Consider the following 24,957-nt stretch of genomic DNA (forward strand, 5'->3'; position numbering starts at 1 on the left):
GGCCTCAAAAGAACTCTATCCTAAAACTCTCAAAGAAACCTGGAAGCTCGCGCATGGAGTAAATAAAGTGCGTACAAGAGCCAAGAATAAGCTCTTTCAAAGCTTACATCCATAAACTCACTAGTCTCCAACAACCAATTGCAAAAGTGTCTCAACAAACAAGTCAAATTATATTACTTTAGATCTGGTAATCGCAGACTTCCACTGACCCCAGTTACCTGATATATAAGCCTGTCTCATTTTAGCTTCCCCCCCAACAAAACTTCCCCACTAAACACCACAGAGCCCTTGTATCCCTACCCAAAAGCTGTAATGGGAATGTTTTTAGCATGTACAACCAACGGGGGAAAAATAATCATTTGAAAAACTCTAACTCTCCCTAAAAAGGATAGTGGTAGATGACTCCCAACAATCAATTGATGTTTAGTCTCCTGCAATAAATTTATCCACATTCAGCTGATAGAGTGCGGAGAGATTCAAAGGCAACATGATACCTAGATATCATAGAAACATGATGGCAGATAAAGGCCATATGACCCATCGAGTCTGGTGGGAGGAGGAGTGCTCCCTATACCTATTCTAGGCGTAGGTACACTCCTGTTTCTTGGCAGCCTGTCCAGGCTCAACCCCAGCGCGCTCGTTCTCGTCAACAGTGTGCGACTAAGGCCCATTCTGCTCCCCAGCAAAAGCAAGGGATGGGCTTTTGACCGGCTCCAGTTCAGCATAGCCTCAATAAAAGTGTCCGTACCAGACAACTTGCCGGTTGGGGGGAGGTTGATGTTTTTTCACCTAAGGTGGCCTATCATAGCCTCCGATCGGTGAGTTCTTCAAATAGTCCGGTTAGGATATACCCTCAATCTGGAATCCAAGCCTCCAGATTGCCCACCGGGAGCTCATTTTCACAGTTCCCAGCACAAGCAGGTACTTGCAGAGGAACTCTCCATCCTTCTAAAGGCCAGTGCGGTCAAACCCGTTCCACCAGGGGAAGAAGGGATGGGATTCTATTCCAGGTACTTCCTTGTGCAGAAAAAGACAGGGGGGATGCGTCCCATCTTAGACCTAAGGGGCCTGAACAAATTTCTGGTTCGAGAAAAGTTCAGGATGGTTTCTCTGGGCACCCTTCTTCCCATGATTCAAGAGAACGATTGGCTATGCTCTCTGGCCTTAAAGGATGCTTATACACATATCTCGATACTTCCAGCTCACAGGAAGTATCTTCGATTTCGGCTGAGAACTCGGCACTTTCAGTACTGTGTGCTGCCTTTTGGTCTGGCGTCTGTGCCCATTCACAAAGTGCCTGGCGGTAGTCGCAGCGTCGCTACGCAGACTGGGAGTGCATGTGTTCCCTTATCTCGACGATGAGGGTTGCCATCGTTAAACACACCATTTCAATTTGGCTGGCAGATTGCATTTCCTTCACATATGCCCAGTCAGGGCTGGGCTGGCTTTTGGAGGGTCATGTCACGGATCACAATGTCAGAGCCATGGCCGCGTTGGTAACCCATTTGAGGTCAGCCTCCATTGAAGAAATTTGCAAGTCTGAGACGTGGTCTTCAGTCCACACGTTCACATCACACTACTGTCTTGAGCAGGATACCCGATGCGACAGTTCAGGCAGACAGTGATGCAGAATCAGTTTGGGGTCTAGAATCCAACTCCACCCTCTATCATACCTCCCCTCAACCGTCTCTTCTCCAAGCTGAAGAGCCCTAGACGCTTCAGCCTTTCTTCATAGGGAAGTCGTCCCAACCCCTTTATCATTTTTGTCACCCTTCTCTGTAATTTTTCTAATTCCACTATATCTTTTTTGAGATGCGGTGACCAGAATCGAGCACAATATTCGAGGTGCGGTTGCACCATGGAGCAATACAAAGGCATTATAACGTCCTCATTTTTGTTTTCCTTTCTTTTCCTAATAATACTGAACATTTTATTTGCTTATCACCCCCGCTGCGGTTGGTGCAAAAAACTTAGTGCCCAACTAAATCCAGCCTTTTCTTCGGGAGCAAGCCACACAATTTTAACTTTCTCATACTCATCATGCCATAACAGCACAGCACTCGCTGGCCTCCAACACACACATGGGACCTCTCTCACAGAAACCCTGGAGGCACTTGCAACTGCCTCTCTATACAGAAACCCAACCTGGTAAGGAAGGCTGCGAGGAGTAGGTTGCTGCTAAACTCTCACCTCACTCTACTGTTTTTTTTTTTTTTTTTTTAAGGGCAGTCCTGACTGCCTGAAGGCACAGAGGGTCAGTTGAGGCTCCAACACAAACCAGGGGAGGAAGAGGGAGGGACCTGGCCACCCATGTTTAAAAGCTCTGAGGATGTAGACACCCCCTTGGACCCCCACATCTATCCAGCAGCACAAGTCTAGCCACACACAGGGAAAAACCAAATGAGCTCACACCAAATACCCTTTAAAATGTACTTTTTTTGTTTTAATGTGAAGCCAGATAATCAACTGTACTATGGAGACTACCGCTCCCCCCCACAAGGCCATCCAAACCAGGACTGTAGAGGCTTACCACGTCCACCATCTGCTGGAGACTGAGAGCAGACTGACTCTAGGGGGACTGCACAGGTCACTTATAGGTCTACTTAGAAGTCAGTAGTTCTCTGTCTCCATTTGCTGGTGGGAGTGCATAACCTATATGTCTGTGCCAGAATGGAAGGATGCTATAGAACTGATAGTTGTATAAAACTGTATACTGAGTGAAGCATCTGAAGCTCCCCATGGAGTCTAAAATTTTGTCGTCTTTACCTAGAGAACCACAAACCTACAACCAAGTGCTGCTCTTTTTTAAAGCTGCTTCTGACACTTCTTCCATATGGAGAGCTGCAGTTCCTGCAAGTCATGTATTTGGAGCGCTATCACTTCTTTTGTAGCAGTACATGACTACAGGATGAATCTAAACTGTTTCTTGTTACCCAGGTTTTAAGAGAAGGTTAGGGAAAGCACTTCATCCAGAATTTGTCCAGAAAATTGCTAAACTCTTCAGATGAGGAGGAAGTAACATCAATCCCTAAGAGATAGATGCTTAGGAGCAGTGCTCTGGAGACATTGCTAAGAGTACTTACCTTCACATCCCTTTTCGGAATTTGGAGCGTTGGCACACAGTTTGAGCCTTCTTAGAGCAATGTACACGCGCAAGAAACTTGAAAAGTTCCAATACACATCTACTGGCAGTGACTACTGACACACCGCAACACTCAAGGAGGCAATGGACTGAAGTAAAACTGCACTAGAGATATCAGAGTCAGAGGAAGTCAAACATATGCTAGGTGGTGAGAGGCTGATCTGCACAGACAGGAACAGGGATCTTGGGGTGACAGTATCTGAAGATCTGAAGGCAATGAAACAGTGTGACAAGGCGGTGGCCGTAGCCAGAAGGATGCTAAGCTGAATAGAGAGAGGTGTAACCTGCAAAGAGAGGTGCTATTGTTGCCTCTGTACAAGTCATTGGTGAGGCCCACCTGGAGTACTGTGTTAGTTTTGAAGGCCATATCTTAAGAAGACTTGAAGCGGTCCAGAGGAAGGTGACAAGAATGATATGGGGCTTGTGCCAAAGGAGAAGAGACTGGAAGACCTGAATATGTATATCCTAGAGAAGAGGAGGGACAGGGGAGATATGATACAGACATTTAAATACTTGAAAGGTATTAATATAGAAATATTTTCCAGAGACGAGAAAGGGGTAAAACCAGAGGACATAAATTGAGGTTGTGAGGTGGTAGAATTAGGAGCAAATATCAGAAAATTCTTTTCCACGGAGAGGGTGGTGGATGCCTAGAATGACTTCCCGAGGAAGGTGGTAGGGAAAAAAACCTGTGGCAGAATTCAAAAAGGTGTGGGATGAACAGAGGCTCTCCAATTAGAAAATGAATTATATTAAAAAAAAAAAGAAAACTGTGTTTGCATGTCAAATGGTGATTAGATGGCAATTCTGGCTGCACCAATTAAGGCCAGCGCCGGGCTGGCTTGTACTGTCTAAATCCCACATATGGTGATCCAGTTTAGGATGGGCTAGGGAGCTTCGATGGAACCTCCACTGGTTTGGAACACGAGGACAGTGCCGGGCAGACTTTTGTGGTCTTTGACCGCAAATGACAAGACTGATTTCGATAGGCTGGAGTTGGCTTTGACGGCAAATCCAGTAGTTAGAACACAAGGACAGAGCCGGGTAGACTTCTATGGTTTATGTCCCAGAAACACCAGAGAGAGACCATGATCAAGTATATAATATTTCACTGTTGATTTAAATCTTGAATTGATAATGAGTGCAACTGTTGGGCAGACTGGATGGACCATTCAGGTCTTTATCTGCTGTCACTCACTCTGTTACTATGGGGTGCTTGCAGGCAACGATGGAGAAGTAACGAGGAATGATGTGGCATACTGGTTTCAGGTGTACAAAGAGGAGATCTTGGCAGTTCATAAGTACATTCAAGCAGCAGTGGCAGACCTCAGATCAGAGGTTCATAAGCCCAGTCTCATAAGGTCCTCTTGTAATTTTTCACAATCCTCTCGCGATTTAACAACTTTGAATAACTTTGTCCCGTCAGCAAATGTAAGTACCTCACTAGTTACTCCCATCTCTAAATCATTTGTAAATGTGTTATAAAGCAGCGGTCCCAGCACAGACCCCTGAGGAACCCCACTATCTAACCTTCTCCATTGAGAATACTGACCATTTAACCCTACTCTCTGTTTTCTATCTTTTAATCAGTTTTTAATCCACAATAGGATACTACCTCCTATCCCATCCTATATAATAATTCTCACCACCAGTGTTCTAATGTGTCTGCCTGTGTCTCCTTCAGAGTTGCTGAGCTAGGCTCCGTAGCCAGGCTGACGTCACTCACAGCTGATTCCCAGGCAGGGGGAGGAGTAGGGAAACACGCAGAGCAAGTGGCAGGGAGCGGCGCATCAAACAACGACCTTCCTCTCTCCTGCTCCCCCTGCAGCCACCCATGTCCAGCGACCCTACTCTCCCCCTGCCCCCCTTCTAGCCACCCATGTCTAACGACCCTGCTCTCTCACCTGCCCCTCCTTCATCCACCCAAGTTGTGTAACCAATTCTTCGGGACAGGCAGGAAAGATCCCCGGTCCTGCCTGCCCGTTGCTGGCGCTGACGCTCCCCTGCTGCTGGATCGCTGTTCAAAATGGCTGCCGATACTTACAAGGGCGGCCTCCAAGACTTCAGCAGAAGTCTCGTGAGTCTGCCATTGGAAGTCTCGGTGGCCATTTTGAACAGCGATCCGGCAGCAGGGGAGCACCAGCGCCAGCAGCGGGCAGGCAGGACCAGGGATCTTTTCTGCCTGCCCCAAAGAATTGGTTACACAACCTGGGTGGATGAAGGGAGGGGCAGGTGAGAGAGCAGGGTCGCTGGACATGGGTGGCTGGAGGGGGGGGGGCAGGGGGGGAGTAGGGTCGCTGGACATGGGTGGCTGCAGGGGGGGCCAGGGGGAGAGGAGGGTCACAAGACATGGGTGGCTGGAGGGGGGGGGCAAGGGAGAGAAGGGTCATTGTTTGATGCGCCGCTCCCTGCCACTTGCTCCGCGTGTTTCCCTACTCCTCCCCCTGCCTGGGAATCAGCTGTGAGTGTCGTCACCCTGGGTGGCTGGAGGGGGGGCAGGGGAGAAGAGGGTCGCTGGACATGGGTGGCTGCAGGGGGGGCAGGGGGAGAGGAGGGTTGCTGGAGGGAGGGGGTGAGGGGGGCCCTGAGACCATAAAGGGAGGGGGGAGGGGGCACACACTCACTTACTCACTCTCTGTCTATCACACTCTCCATCTCTCACACACACTCTCTCTCTCTCTCTCTCTCAAACATACACTCCGAGGAAAACCTTGCTAGCACCCGTTTCATTTCTGACAGAAACGGGCCTTTTTTTACTAGTGACTCTCTAATTTCCTCTGGAGTCTTTCATAGGGTACTTTGTCAAATGCTTTTTGAAAATGCAGATACATGATATCAACCGACTCACCTTTATCCACGTTTGTTCACACCTTCAAAGAAATGTAATAGATTGGTGAGTCAAAATTTCCCTTCACTAAATCCATGCTGGCTTTGTCTCATTAATCCATGCTTTTGAATATGCTCTGTAATTTTGTTCTTTATAATAGTCTCTACCATTTTGCCTGGCAACCACATCAGGCTCACCTATCTATAATTTCCCAGATCTCCTCTGGAACCTTTTTTAAAAATTGGCGTTAACATTGGCCACCCTTGATTTTAAAGATAAATTACATATTACAAACAATAGTTCTGCAAGTTTATTTTTCAATTCTATCTACTCTGGGATGAATACCATCGGGTCCAAGACATTTGCTACTCTTCAATTTGTCAAATTGCCCCATTACATCCTCCAGGTTTATAGAGATTTCATTCAGTTTCTCTGACTCATCAGCTTTGAATACCATTTCTGGCACCAGTATCTCTCCCAAATCTTCCTCAGTGAAGACTGAAGCAAAAAATTCATTTAATCTCTTCGCTATGGCTTTGTCTTCCCTGATTGCCCCTTTTACCCTTCGGTCATCTAGCGGTCCAACCGATTCTTTTGCTGACTTCCTGCTTTTAATATACGTAACAAAAATTTACTACGTGTTTTTGCCTCCAACGCAATCTTTTTTTCAGAGTCCCTCTTTGCCTTATCAGCGCTTTGCATTTGACTTGACATTCCTTATGCTGTTTCTTATTATTTTCAGTCGATTCCTTCTTCCATTTTCTGAAGGATTTTCTTTTATATCTAATAGCTTCCTTCACCACACTTTTTAACCGCCGGCTGTCATTTGGTCTTCCATTCTCCTTAATATGCGGAATATATTTGGCCTGGGCTTCCAGGATGGTATTTTTGAACATCATCCACACTTGATGTAAATTTTTGACCCTCGCAGCCGCTCCTCTGAATTTTTTTTTTTCTTCACTATTCTTCTCATTTTATCATAGTCTCCTTTTGGAAAGTTAAACGCTACCATATTCGATTTTCTACGTATACTTACTCCAAAGCGAATATCAAATATGATCATGTTATGATCACTGTTATCAAGCGGCCACATCACCATTTACCTCCCTAGCATGCCCTGATGTTACATTTACCCAGTCAATATCGGGGTAATTGAAATGACCCATTATTATTGTGTTGCCCACTTTGTTAGCGTCCTTAATTTTCTTTAACATTTCTACATCCGTGTGTTCATCCTGGCCAGGCGGAACGGGTAGCACTTCAGAAAATGCTACCCTAGAGGTTCTGGATTTGAGCTTTCTACCTAAGAGCCTGAATTTGGCTTCCAGAACCTCTCTCCCACATTTTCCTATGTCATTGGTACCCACATGTACCAAGACATCCAGTTCCTCCCCAGCACTATCTAAAATCTTATTTAGGTGAGGTGTGAGGTCTGCCACCTTCACACCAGCCAGGCAAGTGACCAGGTCCTACAGTGCTTGCTAGAGGCTATCTCTTAATGCTGCTTTTTGATTCCGTGTGTGTGGGTGGAAGGTTCCAGTATTTTTTTCAGTCAATGGCAAGCAATCGCCACAGATCGCTGGGTCCTTTCACATAACTTTATACAGATACCATTTACATTTTCTTAGCAAACCTCCTAAGAAACCCCATCCAGGAATTCAGTTCCTCCAGACCATGTTGCCATCCTGTCAGAAGAAATAAAATCTCTTCTGCAAGCAAGTACAATCAAAGTACTTCCCCCTTTTCTTCAAAACAAGGAATTTTATTCCAAGTTTTTCCTTATTCCTAAGCAATAAGGAGGACTACGTTCCATTTTGGAGCTACACAATCTAAACAGATTAATCAAAAAAGAGAAATTCAAGATGAACTCCTTAACTAGTATTGTACCACTTCTAAATCAAGATGATGGTCTTTCTGCTTTAGTAATAAAGGATGCCTACACCTACATTCCAATTCACCCAGATCATTGGCAGTACCTCAGGTTCACCTTTCTTCATCATTTCTAGTACAAAGTCCTCCCTTTTGGACTCTCATCTGCTCCCTGAGTTTTCACAAAGTGTCTAGTAATTGCTGCCACAGGCTATTATGTATTCCTGTATCTCAATGATTGGCTCATTTCTGCTCCCTCTCAAGCACAGGCAGATCATTTTGTATCTCTACCCTTCAAACGCCAGGATTTCTCATTAATGTAGAAAAATCCACTCACCCGCACAAAAGCTCTGCAGTTTATAGGAATAGGGAAGGGAAATGGGACTTGATATACCGCCTTTCTGAGGTTTTTGCAACTACATTCAAAGCGGTTTACATATATTCAGGTACTTATTTTGTACCAAGGGCAATGGAGAGTTAAGTGACTTGCCCAGAGTCACAAGGAGCTGCAGTGGAAATTGAACTCAGTTACCCAGGATCAAAGTCCACTGCACTAACCACTAGGCTACTCCTCCACTCAGACACAACTGTAGCAAGGGTTTTTCTACCAGAAGATGGTCAAATCCTTCAGTTACTAACTATAAAAATGGCTTGAGTCCACTCCACGACAGCTCACAAATTCCTTCAACTTCTGGGCCATATGGCAGCAGCTGTGCATATAGTACCGCTAGCTAGGATGCACATGCATCTGCTTCAGTAGGTATCCCATTGGAATCAGCACCTTCAATTGCTCAACAACAAAAACAAAAATACCAGTCTAACAGAATGTATACTTTTTTTTTCTTCAGTGGTGGCTCCATTTGCTAAACCTCACCGTAAGATGTTTTAGCCTCAACTATCTCATCTTACTCTGAGCACAGATGCATCCACAGTGGGTTGGGGAGCACATACGCACAACTGGAAAACCTAAGACTTGTATAATTCATATGAGCAGACTCTCTATATGAATATTTTGGAACTTGGATCAGTCTACAATGCTCTACAAATTTTTTTCCCCACGGATGTAGTCTCAAACTCTGGTAATCAGGAGAGACAATCAATTGGCCATCTTTACATGAACAAGTTGGTTCAGTGTGCTTTCATATTTGCTGAGATGCTCTCAAAATATGGATCTTGGCTCTGCAACTGAATACATTCCTCCTAGCCACTTACCTTTAAGGGCATCAAAATCAGATACACTGTGTCACAAACTTGAGTCCCACGAATGCATGCTAGACTGTACTATCCTGCTAATGTTGTTCAACCATTGGGGAATGCCTGCAATAGATCTTTTTGCCTCTCCAGACAATCCCCAATTATTGTTATTTACATCCAGCTCCACACAGAGTGGCGCCGGATGCTTTTGCCATCAGTTGGAACGTAGGCCAGCTCTACGCTTGCCTCCCATTGCCACTGATTGGTCTAGAGTCTTGCAGAAGATTTGTTTGGACAAAGCTGAAGTCTTCCTCATAGCTCCTTGATGGTCTGGTTTCCATACTTACTAAGTCTCCCGGTGGCTCACCCAGTGCTTCTCACACAGGATAGTGGTTATTGACAAATTAGGTGATGTCACCTCTTCAACATTTTAGCATCAAGGAAACCATCAATGCACAAGTCTTACCAGATGAAATGATGCTGTTTTTTTCCATCCAGGCACCATCTCGAGGAGGAGACCCTGTTGTGCCTTCCAGAAAAACTCCTAGAATATCTCTTACATTTGTCACATTTGGGTACAAACCTCATCAATACAAATTCATTTAGCAGCAATTTCATAATCTTATCCAAAACAAACTCCTTTCTATAATTCTTATTATTTTCTTGTGTCATGAGAAGCCTACTACTACTACTACTTAACATTTCTAAAGTGCTACAAGGGTTACTAAACATGAAAAAGCTGCTGAGGTTCCACCAATGATGGAACCTCAACATTGTTGTAGCTCAGATTATGCTGTCACCTTTTGAATCTCTAAAGCATCTCAGTTGGAAAATAATTTTTCTATATAGTCATAATAGCAAGAAGTAGGTGAACTTGGAAGCCATTGTTCACTATTCCCCCCCGCCCACTGCTACCCAGTTTTATAACAGAGTACTTCTCTGAACTCAAATTTCTGCCCAAAGTTGTTTGAGGCTTTCATCTGATTCACTCCATGGAAAACTTCTCAATTGTTAATTACATTTAACCCTAAGAATATGGGGGCTCCTGCTTTTAAATGAATGGGTAGCAAGCTGGATATCAGATTGTATCTCCTGTTGCTATACTCTAGCAGGCCTCCCCTCTCCAGGATGTTTAAGCCTGCATCAACTCCATGCAAAAGCTCTATGAACAGCAAATCTCAGGAACACATCAATCACAGACATGCTGGGACCTATCCTCGGCTTAGGGTGCTGCTTTTGGGCAAGCAGTTCTTTGGAACCTCTCTGCTCCCTAAGACATCTATTATTCTTTTCCTCTTCCCATTCTAATACTCTTGAGCCATCAAGATATGTACATTAAACTGGCCCTCAGCTTAGGACTTGCCTCCAAATGTGGCTGCATTTCCCTCATAGTCTCCAGAGAAAACGAAGTTGCTTATCTGTAACAGGGGTTCTCTGTACACAGCAGGGAAATGCAGCCACACCATTCCCACAATGAAAAGAAAAGAAATTGTTAGTCATATTACTTTAGCTTTATTATAGACTGGGTGGGAGGGGAAAGGGAGGAATCCCCACATATGCTCAGAACCATCAAACTGATTTCTCTGAGATAAGACTTTTTGCACAAACCAGGCTCTTTCTGCTGTTGTCACCTTCAAGTGTGGCTGTATTCCCCTTCTGTTTATGGAGAACCGTTATTCCAGGTAAGCAATTTCCCTTTCCTTGAAGATGCTTAGTTAAGTTCATATATGATTTCCTTGAAGATGCTTAGTTAAGTTCATATATGATTTCCTAGTCTCAGCAACTGATTAAGTTTATTGAATTATATAATTTGCCTGAAGCTACTTGGTGAAGTAAATCAAATTTTGTAAAATAAAGTTTTGTCCTTCTGGCTATTGTGATCCAGTGTGGAAGGAGTATATGATATAGATACAGGGTGAGGCAAAAAAAAATAACCCCCTAAACATTTTTGCTGTTTTCTCAGCAAGCACTTTCAATTTCAATGTGAAATTGTACTGCTTTATTTGTTACTATTTATGTGCTGAGGGGAATGAGATTCTTTAAACACAGCTGTTACAGCCTTTTCACAAAACCACCCAGTGATTTTCATACATTCAAAAATGTTTGCACTGCAAAACTGCCATTATTTGAAAACAGAAAAACAACAACAAAGCAGGGTACCAATTTACTGTTAATGACGTTGGCAAGGGATCCAGGTACATCCTTACCTAGACGATTGGCTAATTTGGGCGCCACCTTATCAAGGGAGCTTTCACAGTACATAGACAGTCCTGTCTCTTTTTTTTTTCTGCACTGGGTTGGGTGGTGAATTACAGCTCATCCCCACCTAGACCTTGGAGTTTCTGGGATTGTGCTTCAATACCCAGGTGGGGAAGGTTTTCCTGCCTCGGCATCATCTGCTCAAGCTCAAACAGCACATTCTCAGGCTTCTCTCTCTTCCCTGCTCGTGGGCATGGGAATATGCTCACGTTCTCAGTTCTATAGCAGCAACTTTGGATGTTCTGCCTTGAGCAAGTTCCACATGTGGCCACCTACAGTTGTCCCTGTTGAGCCAATGGTCTCCGGTCTTGGGGACTTACGACCAGCTGGTGCTGTGGATGCCTCAGTCCAGACAGAGTCTTACATGGTGGCTTCTTCCTGGTCACACTCAGGCAGGGTTGCCCTTACAGACTCCCAGTTGGTGTGTTCTCACCTCCGATGCCAGGTTCTTCAGGTGGGGAGCCCAATATCTCCACCACTCTGCACAGGGCCGCTGGTTGAGAGTGGAGGCTTCCCGGTCCATCAACAGATTGGAACTTCGAGCTGTCTGGAAAGATCTACTAGCCTTTGCGCCTCTTCTTCGTGGGAGGCCAGTGTTCGTGGAACAAAGATTGTACCGCTAGCCCAGGAGGTGTATCTTCTTTTTCAGCGGGCGGAATTCCAGTGATTTCAGCGTCTCACATAGCGGGTTCACTGAACTCGCAAGTGGATTTCCTCAGAGTGTCTCTAGACCCAGGGAACTGGCAGCTATCAAAGACTGCATTTCACCTCATTTACACACAGTGAGGTCTTCCTGTTCTGGACCTCATGGCATCCAGACTCAATGCGCAAGTACACAGATTCTACAGCTGCTTCAGGGAGAAAACTCCTTAGGAATGGATGCACTGGTACAGCCTTGGCTGTCGGATGGCCTCCTTTACGTGTTTCCTCCATAGTCTCTCCTGGGAAGGTCATTCTTGTAGGTCCAGACTTGCCCAGACATCCTTGGTATGTGGACCTCATCCGTCTTCAAATCGCTGTTCTGTTGACTCTTCCTCCAAGATGGGCTTATTGCACCAAGGTCCATTACTTATGGAGGATCCCTCCCGCTTTGGTCTTACGGCTTGGCTGTTGAGAATGCGCAATTGAGGAATACAGGTTACATGGATGATGTTATTACTTTGCTGCAAATATGAAAGCAGTCCACCACTTATGCTAGAGTGTGGAGAACTTTTGAGAGCTGGTCTGCATAGAATGGAATTTCTCCATTTCGTGCTTCCTTGTCTCATATTTTATCCTTCCTTCAGGAGGGATTCAAAAAAGGCTTGGCTCTCAATTCACTCAAGGTTCAGGTGGCAGCGTTGGTGTATCAAAGAGGCAAGATAAGGAATGCCTGATTGGCTGCTTACCCTGATAGTCTTCAAGTAGTTCTTAAGGCTCTTCAGTCAGCCCCTTTGAGCCCCTTCATTCAGCAGCTATCAAAGATATTACTTTAAAGTCAGTATTTCTAGTTACCATTTCCTTGGCATGGAGAGTTTCAGAGCTTCAAGCTCTCTCGTAGGGATCCCTTTCTCTGCTTTTCTGATGGGGGTTTCCATACAGTTACATCCTTTTTGCCGAAGATTGTATCTCCTTTTCATGTCTGACTGTGTTTCTTCCTTCTTTTTCTAGGGATGTCTAGTCTGCACAGTACGCTTCCCTGCGACTGTGGGATGTGAAGCGCATCCTTATGCATTATCTTACGTTTACCAATGATTTCAGGTAGTCTGATCATCTCTTTGTCCTCTTTGTGGGACCCTGGAAGGGTTTGCTGGCCTCCAAAGCGACAGTGGCTTGATGGCTTAAGGAGGCTATTTTTTCAGCTTACATTCAGAGGGGTAGATCTGCTCCCATGCATGTCAAGGTTCATTCTTCCAGGTCTTTGGTGACTTCTTTGGCAGAGTCTAGGGCAATTTCGTTGGCAGAGATCTGTCAGTCAGTGGCATGGTGGCTGTCTCATTCCTTTGTTAAGCATTACCATTTGGATGTGTCTGCTCGAGCAGATACTTCCTTCAGGACCACAGTTCTCGCTGCAGGGATATTGCAGTCCCTTCTCTCTTAAGGATTGCTTTTGTACATCCCATTTGTCTGGACTGATCCTTAGGATATAATGTAAGGAAAAAATAGTTAATTACCTGTTAATTTTCTTTCCTTTAGTCCAAAAGGATCAGGCCAGAGCCTGCCCTTTTATGATGGTTTTGGTTTTTCAGGGTTCTATGTAATTTCAGGTTTCGTTATTTCTAAGGCAAGAGTTTTGGCCTTCATTTCATAACTTTTTCTACCTGGAGGCTGGAGTTTTTTTCTCTGGAAGTCACTCTTTCACTGCTTTATCAAATACTGACTTGGTTGCTATAAGCTCCTATGCTTGAGGCACAACTCAGAGTTCTCCATTTCCACCTGCTGGCAGATGGTCACAACCCAGTGGTCTGGGCTGATCCTTTGGGACTAAAAGAAAATTATCAAGTAATTTAACTAATTTTTCCTTAATAGTAAAAGTATGATGACTAAGTATGTAAAATTTCTCATTGAAAAATTCAAAGCGAATGCGGAATAAACTGGCAAAAAAGTTTTAGGTGGGTTACTTCTTTTGCCTCACCCTGTAGAAAGAAGGGAGTGAGGAAGAGCTATGCCTTTGTAGCCTTCAAGGACTGGAAGACCAAACAGGTCAGGTTCTCAGGAATGGGTTGCATACAGTAGAGGTTAGTATGTTTGTAAACCCCTCTTGTGCATATTCATTAGGGATGTCATGAAAATCTGAGCTATGAGGTACGATGGAAGATTAGATCAGTTGCCATTGTTTGGGTTTCTGCCAGGTACTTGTGACTTGGCTTGGCTACTGTTGGAAAAAGGATACTGGGCTAGATGGACCATTTGTCTGACCCAGTATGGCTATTCTTATGCTCTTAGTAGAGGCCCAAAACTTGTGCTAGAATATTAATTGGGGAAATAGAGTATATTCCGTGTCCTCTCACCTGCCAGCAGCCCCAGTCAGGCATGTGGCCATTATGAAGTTTGCTCAAGTTATTCACTACCACTCTTTGTTTCTAGGAAGCCCCGTGGAGAAGCTAAGAAATGCCGGAAGGTGTATGGCATGGAGAACCGGGACATGTGGTGTACAGCCTGTCGTTGGAAGAAGGCATGCCAGCGATTCACAGATTGAGTGATAGGCTCCACCCCTGTAGCTTGCTGCTTGGGCGGTGCTAAGGGGGAAGCAGCTTGGAAGCAATCATGGTTTGCCTTTAAGAAGGCTAAAGCTACTGGTTTACACTTCCTCCTGTCCAAGACAGCACTGCACAAGGAATTTGATATGCTCAATCATTTTCATCTTTTTTAGTGGACCCTTCTTCCTGTCTTTTTATAACATTTTAGACTTCCTGAACATGTTTGATAAGGAAAAGTTTTATAGCGGGAGTATTTTACCTTCCCCTTTTAATTTTTAAATAAGCTATTTCTGCTGCCTGTTAGCTGTTGCTGCATATGTGCACCTAGCAGCAAAGGTAGCCCCAGCACTCTGCCATGGAGCCAAGCTTCAGCCTTTTTTCAGCTCACTGCTGGAAGGGAATGTGGAATAAATGTGAGGTTTATGCTATGTACAGGACGAGGCCCATTCAGGTTGCCATGTTCCTTTAGATGGAGAATGGAGTAATGGCCTCTTTTAAAGAGGCAGGTTTTTTTTTTTTTTAATGGTCACAAAGAGGGCAGGACACTGGAGTCACCCCTTTAGGGAAGGTAAAGGCAGGCCTGGTTCATTCTGCCTGACCTGAATGTGAATTACAGTACTAAAATGAACTGGTATCTGAGGAGCAGGAATCAGGAAGCAAAAACTCCAACTGCTCAAAGCCGCTGCAGGGAGTAGAAAATGAGAGGAGAGGTTGTAAGCTCACATAACTCCCAGCAGCTCTGTTCCTGCACTAGTCCTTGAGAATGGAGCTTCCCTCAGGGAGGGAAATGGCGTCATCCTTACTTCTGTGTAACATCATAGGATGCATTATTATACAGAGGTCAGATTCATAAAACATTGCAGCCAAAATGTGTAGAAGTGTGACATGGGACAAGAGCATCAACTTGCACTAAAGTAAACTGCACAGACATTTGTATTAAAAAATGTATTTTAAAGATTGGGGGAGAGAATGTTGTGTTTTCTAACAAAATGGGGATGTAGCACCTCATTTCTCAGAGTCTTTTAGTTTTCTTCTCTGTAGAAAATAAATGGCTGCTGGGAAATGGGGGATTTATGCAGACTAACTTGTGCTGCAATGTAAGTGAAAACCATAGATAAACATTTTAGCTTTCTAGGTCATGAGACCTAAAAAGGTCTGTGTGAACATGAATGCAATGCTCCCCCCCCTTTTCTAGTTCCTTTTAAGTACACCACCAACTGTGATTAGATCTAATGAATCTGGATGAATATTTAAGACACACTTTTAATGAATGTCAGTTTTAAGGTGGCTAGACCCTGACAGGGTACATTGGTCTTTACCTTCTCTTGTTTTCCCATGTTACTGCCTGGGTGTAGGCCTGGTGGAATGGTTGGAAAAGATAAGGCAGCCTGTAAAGCCCCAGTTGTTTGGCAAGGGTGGAGGAGAGGGGAGAAATGACACTCATTGGGCTAGACTGAGATTGTTGAGCTGAGCATGAAATATAGCACTTAAAGCATTTTCCCCTTCTCTATCCCCCCTCCCCTGCCTGCTGTATTCAGCAGCATCATCTTTACAAAGCTGCTACCAACTTAACAAGAAGGCTACACTAATCAAATGAGGCAGTAGCAGCAGGAGAAGCCCAAAGCATAGCTTAGGGAGGTAAATCACACCAAAGATCTTTTACCCACATTTCATAGTGAAATAAATACCCCCTCCCCCAATGCCAGATGCCAACTTGCTTCACTTTTCATCATCTAACAAATGCTAGAGCCGTATTTCTGTGAAGTTAATGTAGCCACATCTGACTGTGACATGCTGGTGCCTCAAGCATGGCTTACTGCAGGAAAGCATGTTTCAGAGTCTAGGTGAGCACAGTTACTTTGTAATGGGTTTGAAACTCTAGAAGTCACCTTTACTTCTCTTATGCTCGATCTTGTAGTTGCTATGTAAGGTTTCATGCATGGGCCTAAAGAGAGCAGAGATGTGGTATAGTCTCTGGTATATTTCATTGCTCTGTAACCCCTCCTGAAGCTTAGCATCTTTAAGCAAAGAACATTCTAGGCTCAAGCTACTCCAGAGGTGAGAATATAAAAATGAGTAGCACTTAAGTGGCTTCTCCAGAGGCCGCTGTTGGACTGAGTAGCTCTACATTTGAGGTGGTGGGGCACAGCAGTGAGCTATAGCCACAAGAAGAATTGTGCCCTTCTAGGCTTGTTTTACTTAGAAACCTGTTCTTTTGCTGTTAGGAATCAAAGGTTAGAAAAGAGCCATCAGCTTAATCCTGATATAAATTATTCCTACAGCTATTATTCATGAAAGGATAGGTACCCCTGCTGTCTAAGTACTCCCTCGCATCAGATTCAAATACCCCAAACTAAAGTAAACAGGCCAGTTTAAAGAAAGCTGGACCATACTGCAGCTGAGTGATCAGTCTGCAAGTTCTATCTGAGCTCATTTTCAAAGAATTACAGCACAGGGAAAAGAGAGTATGCCAAATGTGTTACAATGCACGCTATCTAATGTTAGATCTAGGAAGAATATAACCGAGCTTCCTGTTCTGTTTGCAAGATGGAGTGACTGTGACTTAAACACTCATCCCCCTTCCTGAACAGAAGTCATAAGCAGTAGAGGAGGCGTTAGAAGAGGGCCAGACCTTCCAAACAGCTATATATAAACATTCCCAAATGGAAAACCTTTCATGCAAGTTGGTTTTGAAGGTATATGTAATAGGATTTTTTTTTCTCCTTAATGAAACAAACCAAAAGTTTATTAACATTTTCTGTACTAGATGTTTAAAAAATATTTTTAAAAGAAAGCAAATGTTGCACTTTTTAGCAGGGGTTCAGGCCCATGCATGGGCCTTGTGTGGTGTGGCTGGGTGAGAATATCAGATGTGGACAGGGAGAAACTTATGCCTGATCTCCAGCACAGGGTGGGCGTAGCATCATGCATGGTCTTGTTTTGCACATGGCATTTGGATTTTATACTGTTCTGCAACATGTGCCAATGAATGAGCAAATTTTGAATTCTATGAAATATATGGAAGTAATAAAGATTTTTTTTTTCAGAATGGTCTGATTTGATTTGAAAGTTAGGAGAGATGTAGCCACCAACAGAACTGTGGTACAGGGTTACATTTAGCCCCAGGGAAGCGAAGAAGGATTTAATCTCTAACAGTAGACAGAGCTTCCTTGTACACTATGTGGGGGGGGGGGGGGTGTAAAAGCTCCTATTTGTGTTTAGGAAAAAGCCAAGAGACATGGGAGTGGTGCAGAATGTTGCACCTGCATACAGAAAGATTGGAGGGGACACACCTACAATGAAGCTCCTGAATAGATACAGAGGAAAAAATAAGAAGGCAGGACCCTATACAAAAGACCACTTATAAAAAAACAAACAAACACAAAACCCTAGAAATAAAAAGTAACCAAGGCATCAGTCATAAAACATCATTGTTAATCCACCTGAATGAAAAGAAATAACATGGCAACAGTATGCATTTACAAATCCTGGACAAACATTCCTGAGAATTTGTGGAGAGCATGTAGCTGAAAAGCTTCTGCCAATATTCACAGGGTGGTACAATGCCAAAGGTGGAGCTCATGAGAGGCAGACAGAATGGCCACTATAGAAATGGGAACCATTGTCTCCACCCCCCCCCCCCTTTACAAATGGGCTAGCACCACCTCTGGGTATGTGACTAGAGCTTCCCTCAGCAAACTCTTTGGGTTTTCTAAAGATAACATCAGTGTAATTTGAAAATCACCATTTCTTAATGAAATTTGTAACTTACAAAACAGGCAAAGGATCAAAAATAGGATTCTTTTTTTTTTTTTATTTGTACCCCGCACTTTTTCCCACTCATGGCAGGCTCAATGCGGCAGGGACTTTGGGACCTCTTCCTTCTGGTACAAAAAGCATATACAGTTGAAATATGCCTAAGAATCAAGCCCACAAAGCTGCTGCTCTCTTTACAGATTCTGCTTCTGTCCACACTGAATGCTGGATCCAAGGCAAGGGACTGTCTTTATTTGCTAAATACATGTACATTGAATCTCTCATGAAAGAAGTACAAGAAGCATCTGTGAAATGCATCTCAAGGTGTTGGGTATCTCCAACAAAGGGAAAGATGATCTTGTACAGAAAGAGCAAAACTGGATACAGATCACCAGATCGTGCAAAAGCAACCCCTCAACTTCATCTTCTGTTGAACTGAAGAACTGGTTTACAGCCCTGAAGGCAGAAAAGCTGAAAATATCTCAAGAGCAAGAGGGAACAAAGCTCAATACTCCCAAAACTGCTGGATTGGGGGCCAATAAGAAGTGAAAGGTAGTCATAGTTGGTGATTCTCTTCTGAGGGCCACAAAGGCGCACTCATCTGCTGTCCAGACATTAAGTCCGGGAAGGTGTGCTCTAAAGAGGGCTTTAAACTAGATTTGATGGGGATGGGTGAGAACTGTCCCAAAGTCACTAACAACTCTTGGGAATGCAAGATATTTAAACTTTTATAGAAATGGGAAATAAGAGCAGTATCTGGAGAGCCTTGTATACCAGTGCCCATAGCATGGGAAACAATTTTCTGGCTTTGGAGGTGGTAATGGTAGAAGCTGACTTGGATTTAGTGGCATTCACGGAGAACTATGATTGGGATATAGTTATACTTGGCTACAGATCTATTCAGGAAAGAGAGGGTAGGAATATTGAGGAAAGAAAGGGTGGAGGAGTGGCATTATATGTTAGCAATAATATTACAATGACAGACTTCCAGGACATATGGGGGAAGGAAGAAGTGCTGGGGGTTAATCTGGAAAGAGGGAATGGAAAAATTATTTACAATAGTGTGATATACAGGCTTCCCACAAAATTGGAAGAAACGGACAGAGATTTAATTGAAGACATTCACAAGATAGCTAGGAAAGGGGAAATACTATTGATAAGTGATTTTAATATACCAGATGTTGATTGGGGTGTCCCTGCTGTAGGGTCGTCTAGAAGCAAGGGGATCTTGGATTCTCTGAGGACAAGCAGGCTTGCTTCTTCTCACAAGTGGGTAGATGCCATCCCACATTGCCTGGTTCAGCAAAATTCCCAGAGGAAAAATCTAGAGCTTTCAGGAGCGCAAGCAGCTTCCTGCCTGTCATGCGAACGCGCCGCTTCAGTTTAATTTGTTCCACGTGAGAAACTACTGTCTTTTTCTGCTCACTTCTCACATGCCCAGTAGAGTGACTTTTTTTGAGTGCTTTTTGGTGGTTTTTACCCGCGTGCTTTCTTTTTATTGTGTTTAAAAAATATATCTATATCTTTTCCTTTTATTCTCTAGTTGTTTGCTCCGCGTTTGTTTCCTTTCGTTTGCATCGTGGGCCGTTTTTAGGTCTGCTGGTCAAGTCTCTCTCTTTTTCTTTGCCTTTCCCCTTTTTAGGCACAATCACGACTTTTAATTTTGACAAAGACTACCAGTGGCTTCAAGTGTTGTACCCGGTGCAACCGGATCATCTCTGGAAACGACACCCATTCTTGGTGTCTTCAGTGCCTTGGGCTTGACCATAGCCCTGCCAACTGTGTCCTTTGTCTTCGTATGAAGAAGAGGACACAGGTTTCCCGGGAGACTAAACGCGAGAATATTTTTGCAGCCCGGCCCGGTTCTTCGACATCGGCATTGAGGAGTCACAGTAAGGATGGCTGCTTCAAGACCCCAAGACACTGGGAATAGTAAGACATCGAGTGGGTGTGTGTCAAGGCCTCCTGCTATGCAGACCCCCCCCTCCGCCAGGGACCATCCATCGTTGGACCCAACCCCAAGGCAACGGAAGGATTCAACGTCCTCATTGGCCCTGAGGAACGTGGGTGATGTGCATTCACCAATCTCCAACGACACGTGGTGCCGGGAGGTCCAGGGCACCAAGGGAATCTGGCACCTGAGAAGCGTTGACACTGGGAGGACCACTCCCCCTCCATCCAGAAGGTGCCGATGCATGCGCCTCCTAGCAGCCGAGATCCTGCTCCCGCACTGGCCCTGGCGCTTCTGCAGGCTGCGCCCCAGCCGGCACCACAGCCTTCCTGATGGTGGCTCTTGAGTGCATCTGGGCCTTGCTCCCTGAGCTTCTGGATGGCCTCATGCAGCGATGTGCGTCGGTATTAGGGGTGCTTGTGCCTGCCATACCTTCTGCTGTTGCCTCGCCTGGCCCTCAGCCCACGGTGCGGCCTCTGGCGCCACTTCTAGCCCCAGTATTGACTGCCACTCAGGCCGGCACCCCCTCGACGTCGGTGGAGGAAGCGTCGCCAGAGTCGATATGTGAGCCGGATTCTCAATGCCATTCTCGATGACATGGCTCCTTGACATCGAGGTGGGCCCAGTCTTGGACATCCCTGTGGAAGGTGCTATCTGACACCGAAGAGGAGCATTCATGGTAATCGGAAGAGGATCCTAGGTACTTTCCCTCCAGTGAGTCCTAATGGATCTCTTCTGAGCCCTCCCCACTACCTGAGAGGAGACTGTCTCCACCTGAGAGCTGAGGCCATTCCACTCCCTGTAGAAGTTGAGGATGAGCCCAGGGCCAAGATGCTAGAGGTCCAGGACTATACCTCCCCTCCTAAGGAGGCAGTGACTGCTCCTGTCCACGAGGTACTCAATGCAGTCCTCATTTGGAACTGGGTGTCCTCTGTCCCTGTGGTCCCCAAGAAGATTGACACCCAGTATCGTATCCAGGGGGAATCAGGCTTGGTGAGCCAGGAGTACGGCTCCCCAGGCAGAGAAGCTAGGACCATGGACTCTTTTGGGAGAAAGATGTATCAGGCCTCTATGCTCATCTCCCGTACCCACTCATACCAGCTCTTCACGAGCAAGTACTTGCGGAACTCGGAGCGGCAGCTGTCAAACTTGGGCAATGCACTCCTAGAGCAGGCTGAGCTGTTTTGCCAGTTGGTCAAGCAGCAGAAGGCGTGTTGCAAGTTCTTGGCTAGGAGCACTTACTATACTTTTGACGTGGCATTTGCGATCTCTGCCCAAGGTATAGCAATGCACAGACTCTCATGTCTGCGTATTTCTGACCTGGAATATTTTGTTCAGCAGAGGTTGGCGGATGCCCCTTGCCGGGGGATAACCTTTTTGAGGAGCAGGTCAAGGAGGTCACCGACCAAATCAGGAAGCATACTGATTTGTCTTTTCTCTACCGCCATGCGTCTTCTGCAACTGCCTCCTCATCCAGGAGGTATTTTGGCAAGTCGCGGAGTGCTCCCTATTACTACTCTAGCTGTAGGTACACTCCTGCGGTCTGCCAGCCTGCTTAGGCTCAACCCCAGTGTACTCATTCTTGTCAACAGTGTGTGCCTAAGGACCCTGCTGCTCCCCAACAAAAGCAAGTGATGAGCTTTTGACTGGTTCCAGCAGAGGATAGCCACAGTCCAAGTGTCTGTCCCGGATGACTTGCTGGTTGGGAGGAGATTAAAAGTTTATTCACCAAAGGTGGCCTCTCATAACCTCCGAGTGGTGGGTTCTTCAAATAGTCCAGCTTGGATACACCCTCAATTTGCTTTCCAAACCTTCAAATTGCCCACCGAGAGCCCATTCTTTCAGCTCTCAGCACAGGCAGGTATGTGCAGAGGAACTCTCTGCCCTTCTCAAGGCCCATGTGGTCGACCTTGTTCCACTAGGGGAAGACGGGCAGGGATTCTATTCCAGGTACTTCTTGTGCAGAAAAAGACGGGGGGGGGGGGGGGGGGGGGTGCGTCCCATCCTAGACCTAAGGGCCCTGAACAAATTCCTAGTCTGAAAAGTTCAGGATGATTTCCCTGGCACCCTTCTTTCCATGATTCAAGAAAATGATTGGCTATGCTCTCTGGACTTGAAGGATGCATACACACACATCCCAATACATCCAGCCCACCAGAAGTACCTTAGACTTCGGCTGGGAACACATCACTTTCAGTACTACGTGTTGCCCTTTGGCCTCACGTCAGCTCCCAGGGTCTTTACCAAGTGTCTAGCAGTAGTTGCAGTGTCATTATGCAGACTGGGAGTTCATGTGTTCCCTTATCTCGACAATTGGCTGGTGAAGAGCACCTTGGAGGACGATGCTTGGGAGTCCATGCAGATGAACCCTAGTAGCTCCAGCACCCAGTCGTTATAAACTACCCCGTCCCATTTCCATCCTGTTCAACATGTGGCGTTCATAGGAGCCCTGCTCGACACGACGACTGTTCGAGCCTACCTCCCAGAGATGTGGGCAGACAATCTTGTCTCCCTAGCATTCAAGGTTCGGACATAGCAGCAGGTCACAGCTCGGCAGATGTTGAGGTTGTTCAGTCACATGGCTTCCACAGTGTACGTTACACCCATGGCATGCCTTCACATGGGATCTGCTCAATGGACCCTGGCTTCTTAGTGGTACCAAGCCACGGGGAATCTAGAGGATGTCATCCAAGTGTCCCCAGAGCTGGTATGCTCACTTCAGTGGTGGATAATTTGGTCCAATTTGACCTTGGGTCTTCCATTCCAAATTCCTCAGCCGCAAAAGGTGCTGACTATGGATGCATCTCTCCTGGGACGGGGAGCTCATGTGGATGGGCTTCACACTCAAAGAGTGTGGTCCCTCCAGTAAACAAATCTTCAGATCAATCTCTTGGAGCTCTGAGTGATCTGGAATGCTCGAAAGGCTTTCGGAGATTAGCTGTCCCACCAAATTATTCTAATTCAAACAGACAATCAGGTTGCAATGTATTACACCAGCAAGCAGGGGGGCACTGGATCTCGCCCTCTATGTCAGGAAGCCGTCCACATGTGGCATTGGGCTTGCCAACACTGCATGTTTCTCCAAGCCACTTATCTGGTAGGCGTAAACAACGACCTGGCCAATAGGCTGAGTAGGATAATGCAACATCACGAGTGATCTCTCAATATGGGCGTAGCCTGCAAGATCTTCCGAGCGTGGGGCACCCCCTCGGTGGATCTTTTCACCACTCAGATCAACCACAAGGTCCCTCAGTTCTGTTCCAGGCTTCAGGCCCATGACAGACTAGCATCAGATGCCTTCCTTCTATATTGGGGGACAGGTCTTCTGTATGCATTTCCTTCAATACCTCTAGTGGGAAAGACTTTGTTAAAACTCAAGGAACAGATATGGTTCCCTCTTCTTCTGGAATTGTCCTCTGAAGATCCATGGAGATTTGAGTGTTCTCCAACCCTCATCACTCAGAACAACGGGTCGCTTTTACATCCCAACCTCCAGTCTGGCTTTCACGGCCTGGATGTTGAGAGCCTAGAATTTGCTTCCTTGGGTCTTTTGGAGGGTGATAATCTTTGTTGGCTTCCAGGAAAGATTCCACTAAGAGGTGTTCTTCTTTTAAATGGAGGAGGTTTGCCGTCTGGTGTGACAGCAAGGTCATAGATATCCTTTTTTTGTCCAACACAGACCCTGCTTGAATACCTTCTACACTTATTAGAGACTGGTCTTAAGACCAACTCCGCAAGGGTTTTTAGTGTAATTAGTGCTTATCAGTGTATAGAAGGTAAGCCTATTTCTGGACAGCCTTTAGTTCACTTTATAAGAGGTTTGCTTTTGTCAAAGCCCCCTATCAAACCGCCAGTGTCATGGGATCTCAACATTGTTCTCACCTAGCTGATGAAAGCTCCTTTTGAGCCACTGAATTCTTGCCATCTGAAGTACTTGACCTGGAAGGTCGTTTTCTTGGTGGGTGTTAACTTCAGCTTGTAGGGTCAGTGAGCTTCAGGCCTTAGTAGTGGATGCACCTTGTACTAGGTTTCATCACAACAGAGTAGTCCTCCACAAGCACCCTAAGTTTCTGCCAAAGGTGCCGGAGTTCCATGTGAACCAGTCGATTGTCTTGCCAACATTCTTTCCCCGACCTCATGCCCATCCTGGCAAAAGCAGTTTGCATACCTTGGACTGCAAAAGAGCATTGGCCTTTTACATGGAGCGGATGAAGCCCTACAGACAGTCTGCCCAGCTTTTTGTTTCTTTTGATCCCAATAGCATGGGGGTCACCATTAGTAAATTCACCATATCCAATTGGCTGGCAGATTGCATTTCCTTCAATTATTGCCAGGCTGGGCTGACCTTGGAGGGTAATGTCATGGCTCATAATGTCATAGCCATGGCTGCATCAGCCTACTTGAAGTTAGTCTTCTTTGAAGAGATTTGCGAGGCTGCGACGTGGTCTTCAGTCCAGACATTCACATCTCACTACTGCCTTGAGCAGGATACCTGACACAACAGTCGGTTTGGGCAGTCAGTGTTGCAAAATCTGTATGGGGTCTAGACTCCAACTTCACCCTCCTAGGCCTGTTTTGTTCTGTTTCAGGCTGCACACTCATTCAGATTGTATATGGTTTCCAGTTAATCTGCATTTATGTCCTTGCTGTTGTGAGGCCCAATTGACCAATGTTTGTTGTTTTGGGTGAGCCTGGATGCTAGGGATTCCCCACTTGTGAGAATAAGTAAGCCTGCCTGTCTTTGGAGAAAGTGAAGATACTTACCTGTAGCAGGTATTCT

At 45.5% G+C, this 24,957-nt stretch overlaps 1 protein-coding gene across 1 annotated transcript in view; it reads left to right on the top strand.

Moving 5' to 3' along the window:
* The window catches only part of LOC115476873 (zinc finger protein 704-like), a 41,384-nt gene extending 23,865 nt beyond the window's left edge, over nucleotides 1-17,519 (top strand). The window contains exon 8 of the mRNA XM_030213445.1: nucleotides 14,358-17,519. Within this exon, the coding sequence (XP_030069305.1) occupies nucleotides 14,358-14,469 (112 nt within the window). The 3' untranslated portion in view covers nucleotides 14,470-17,519. The remainder of the gene's footprint in view (nucleotides 1-14,357) is intronic.
* Nucleotides 17,520-24,957: the final 7,438 nt, after the last annotated feature.

This window comes from Microcaecilia unicolor, chromosome 8 (assembly GCF_901765095.1).
Source record: "Microcaecilia unicolor chromosome 8, aMicUni1.1, whole genome shotgun sequence".
Classification (NCBI taxonomy): Eukaryota; Metazoa; Chordata; class Amphibia; order Gymnophiona; family Siphonopidae; genus Microcaecilia; species Microcaecilia unicolor.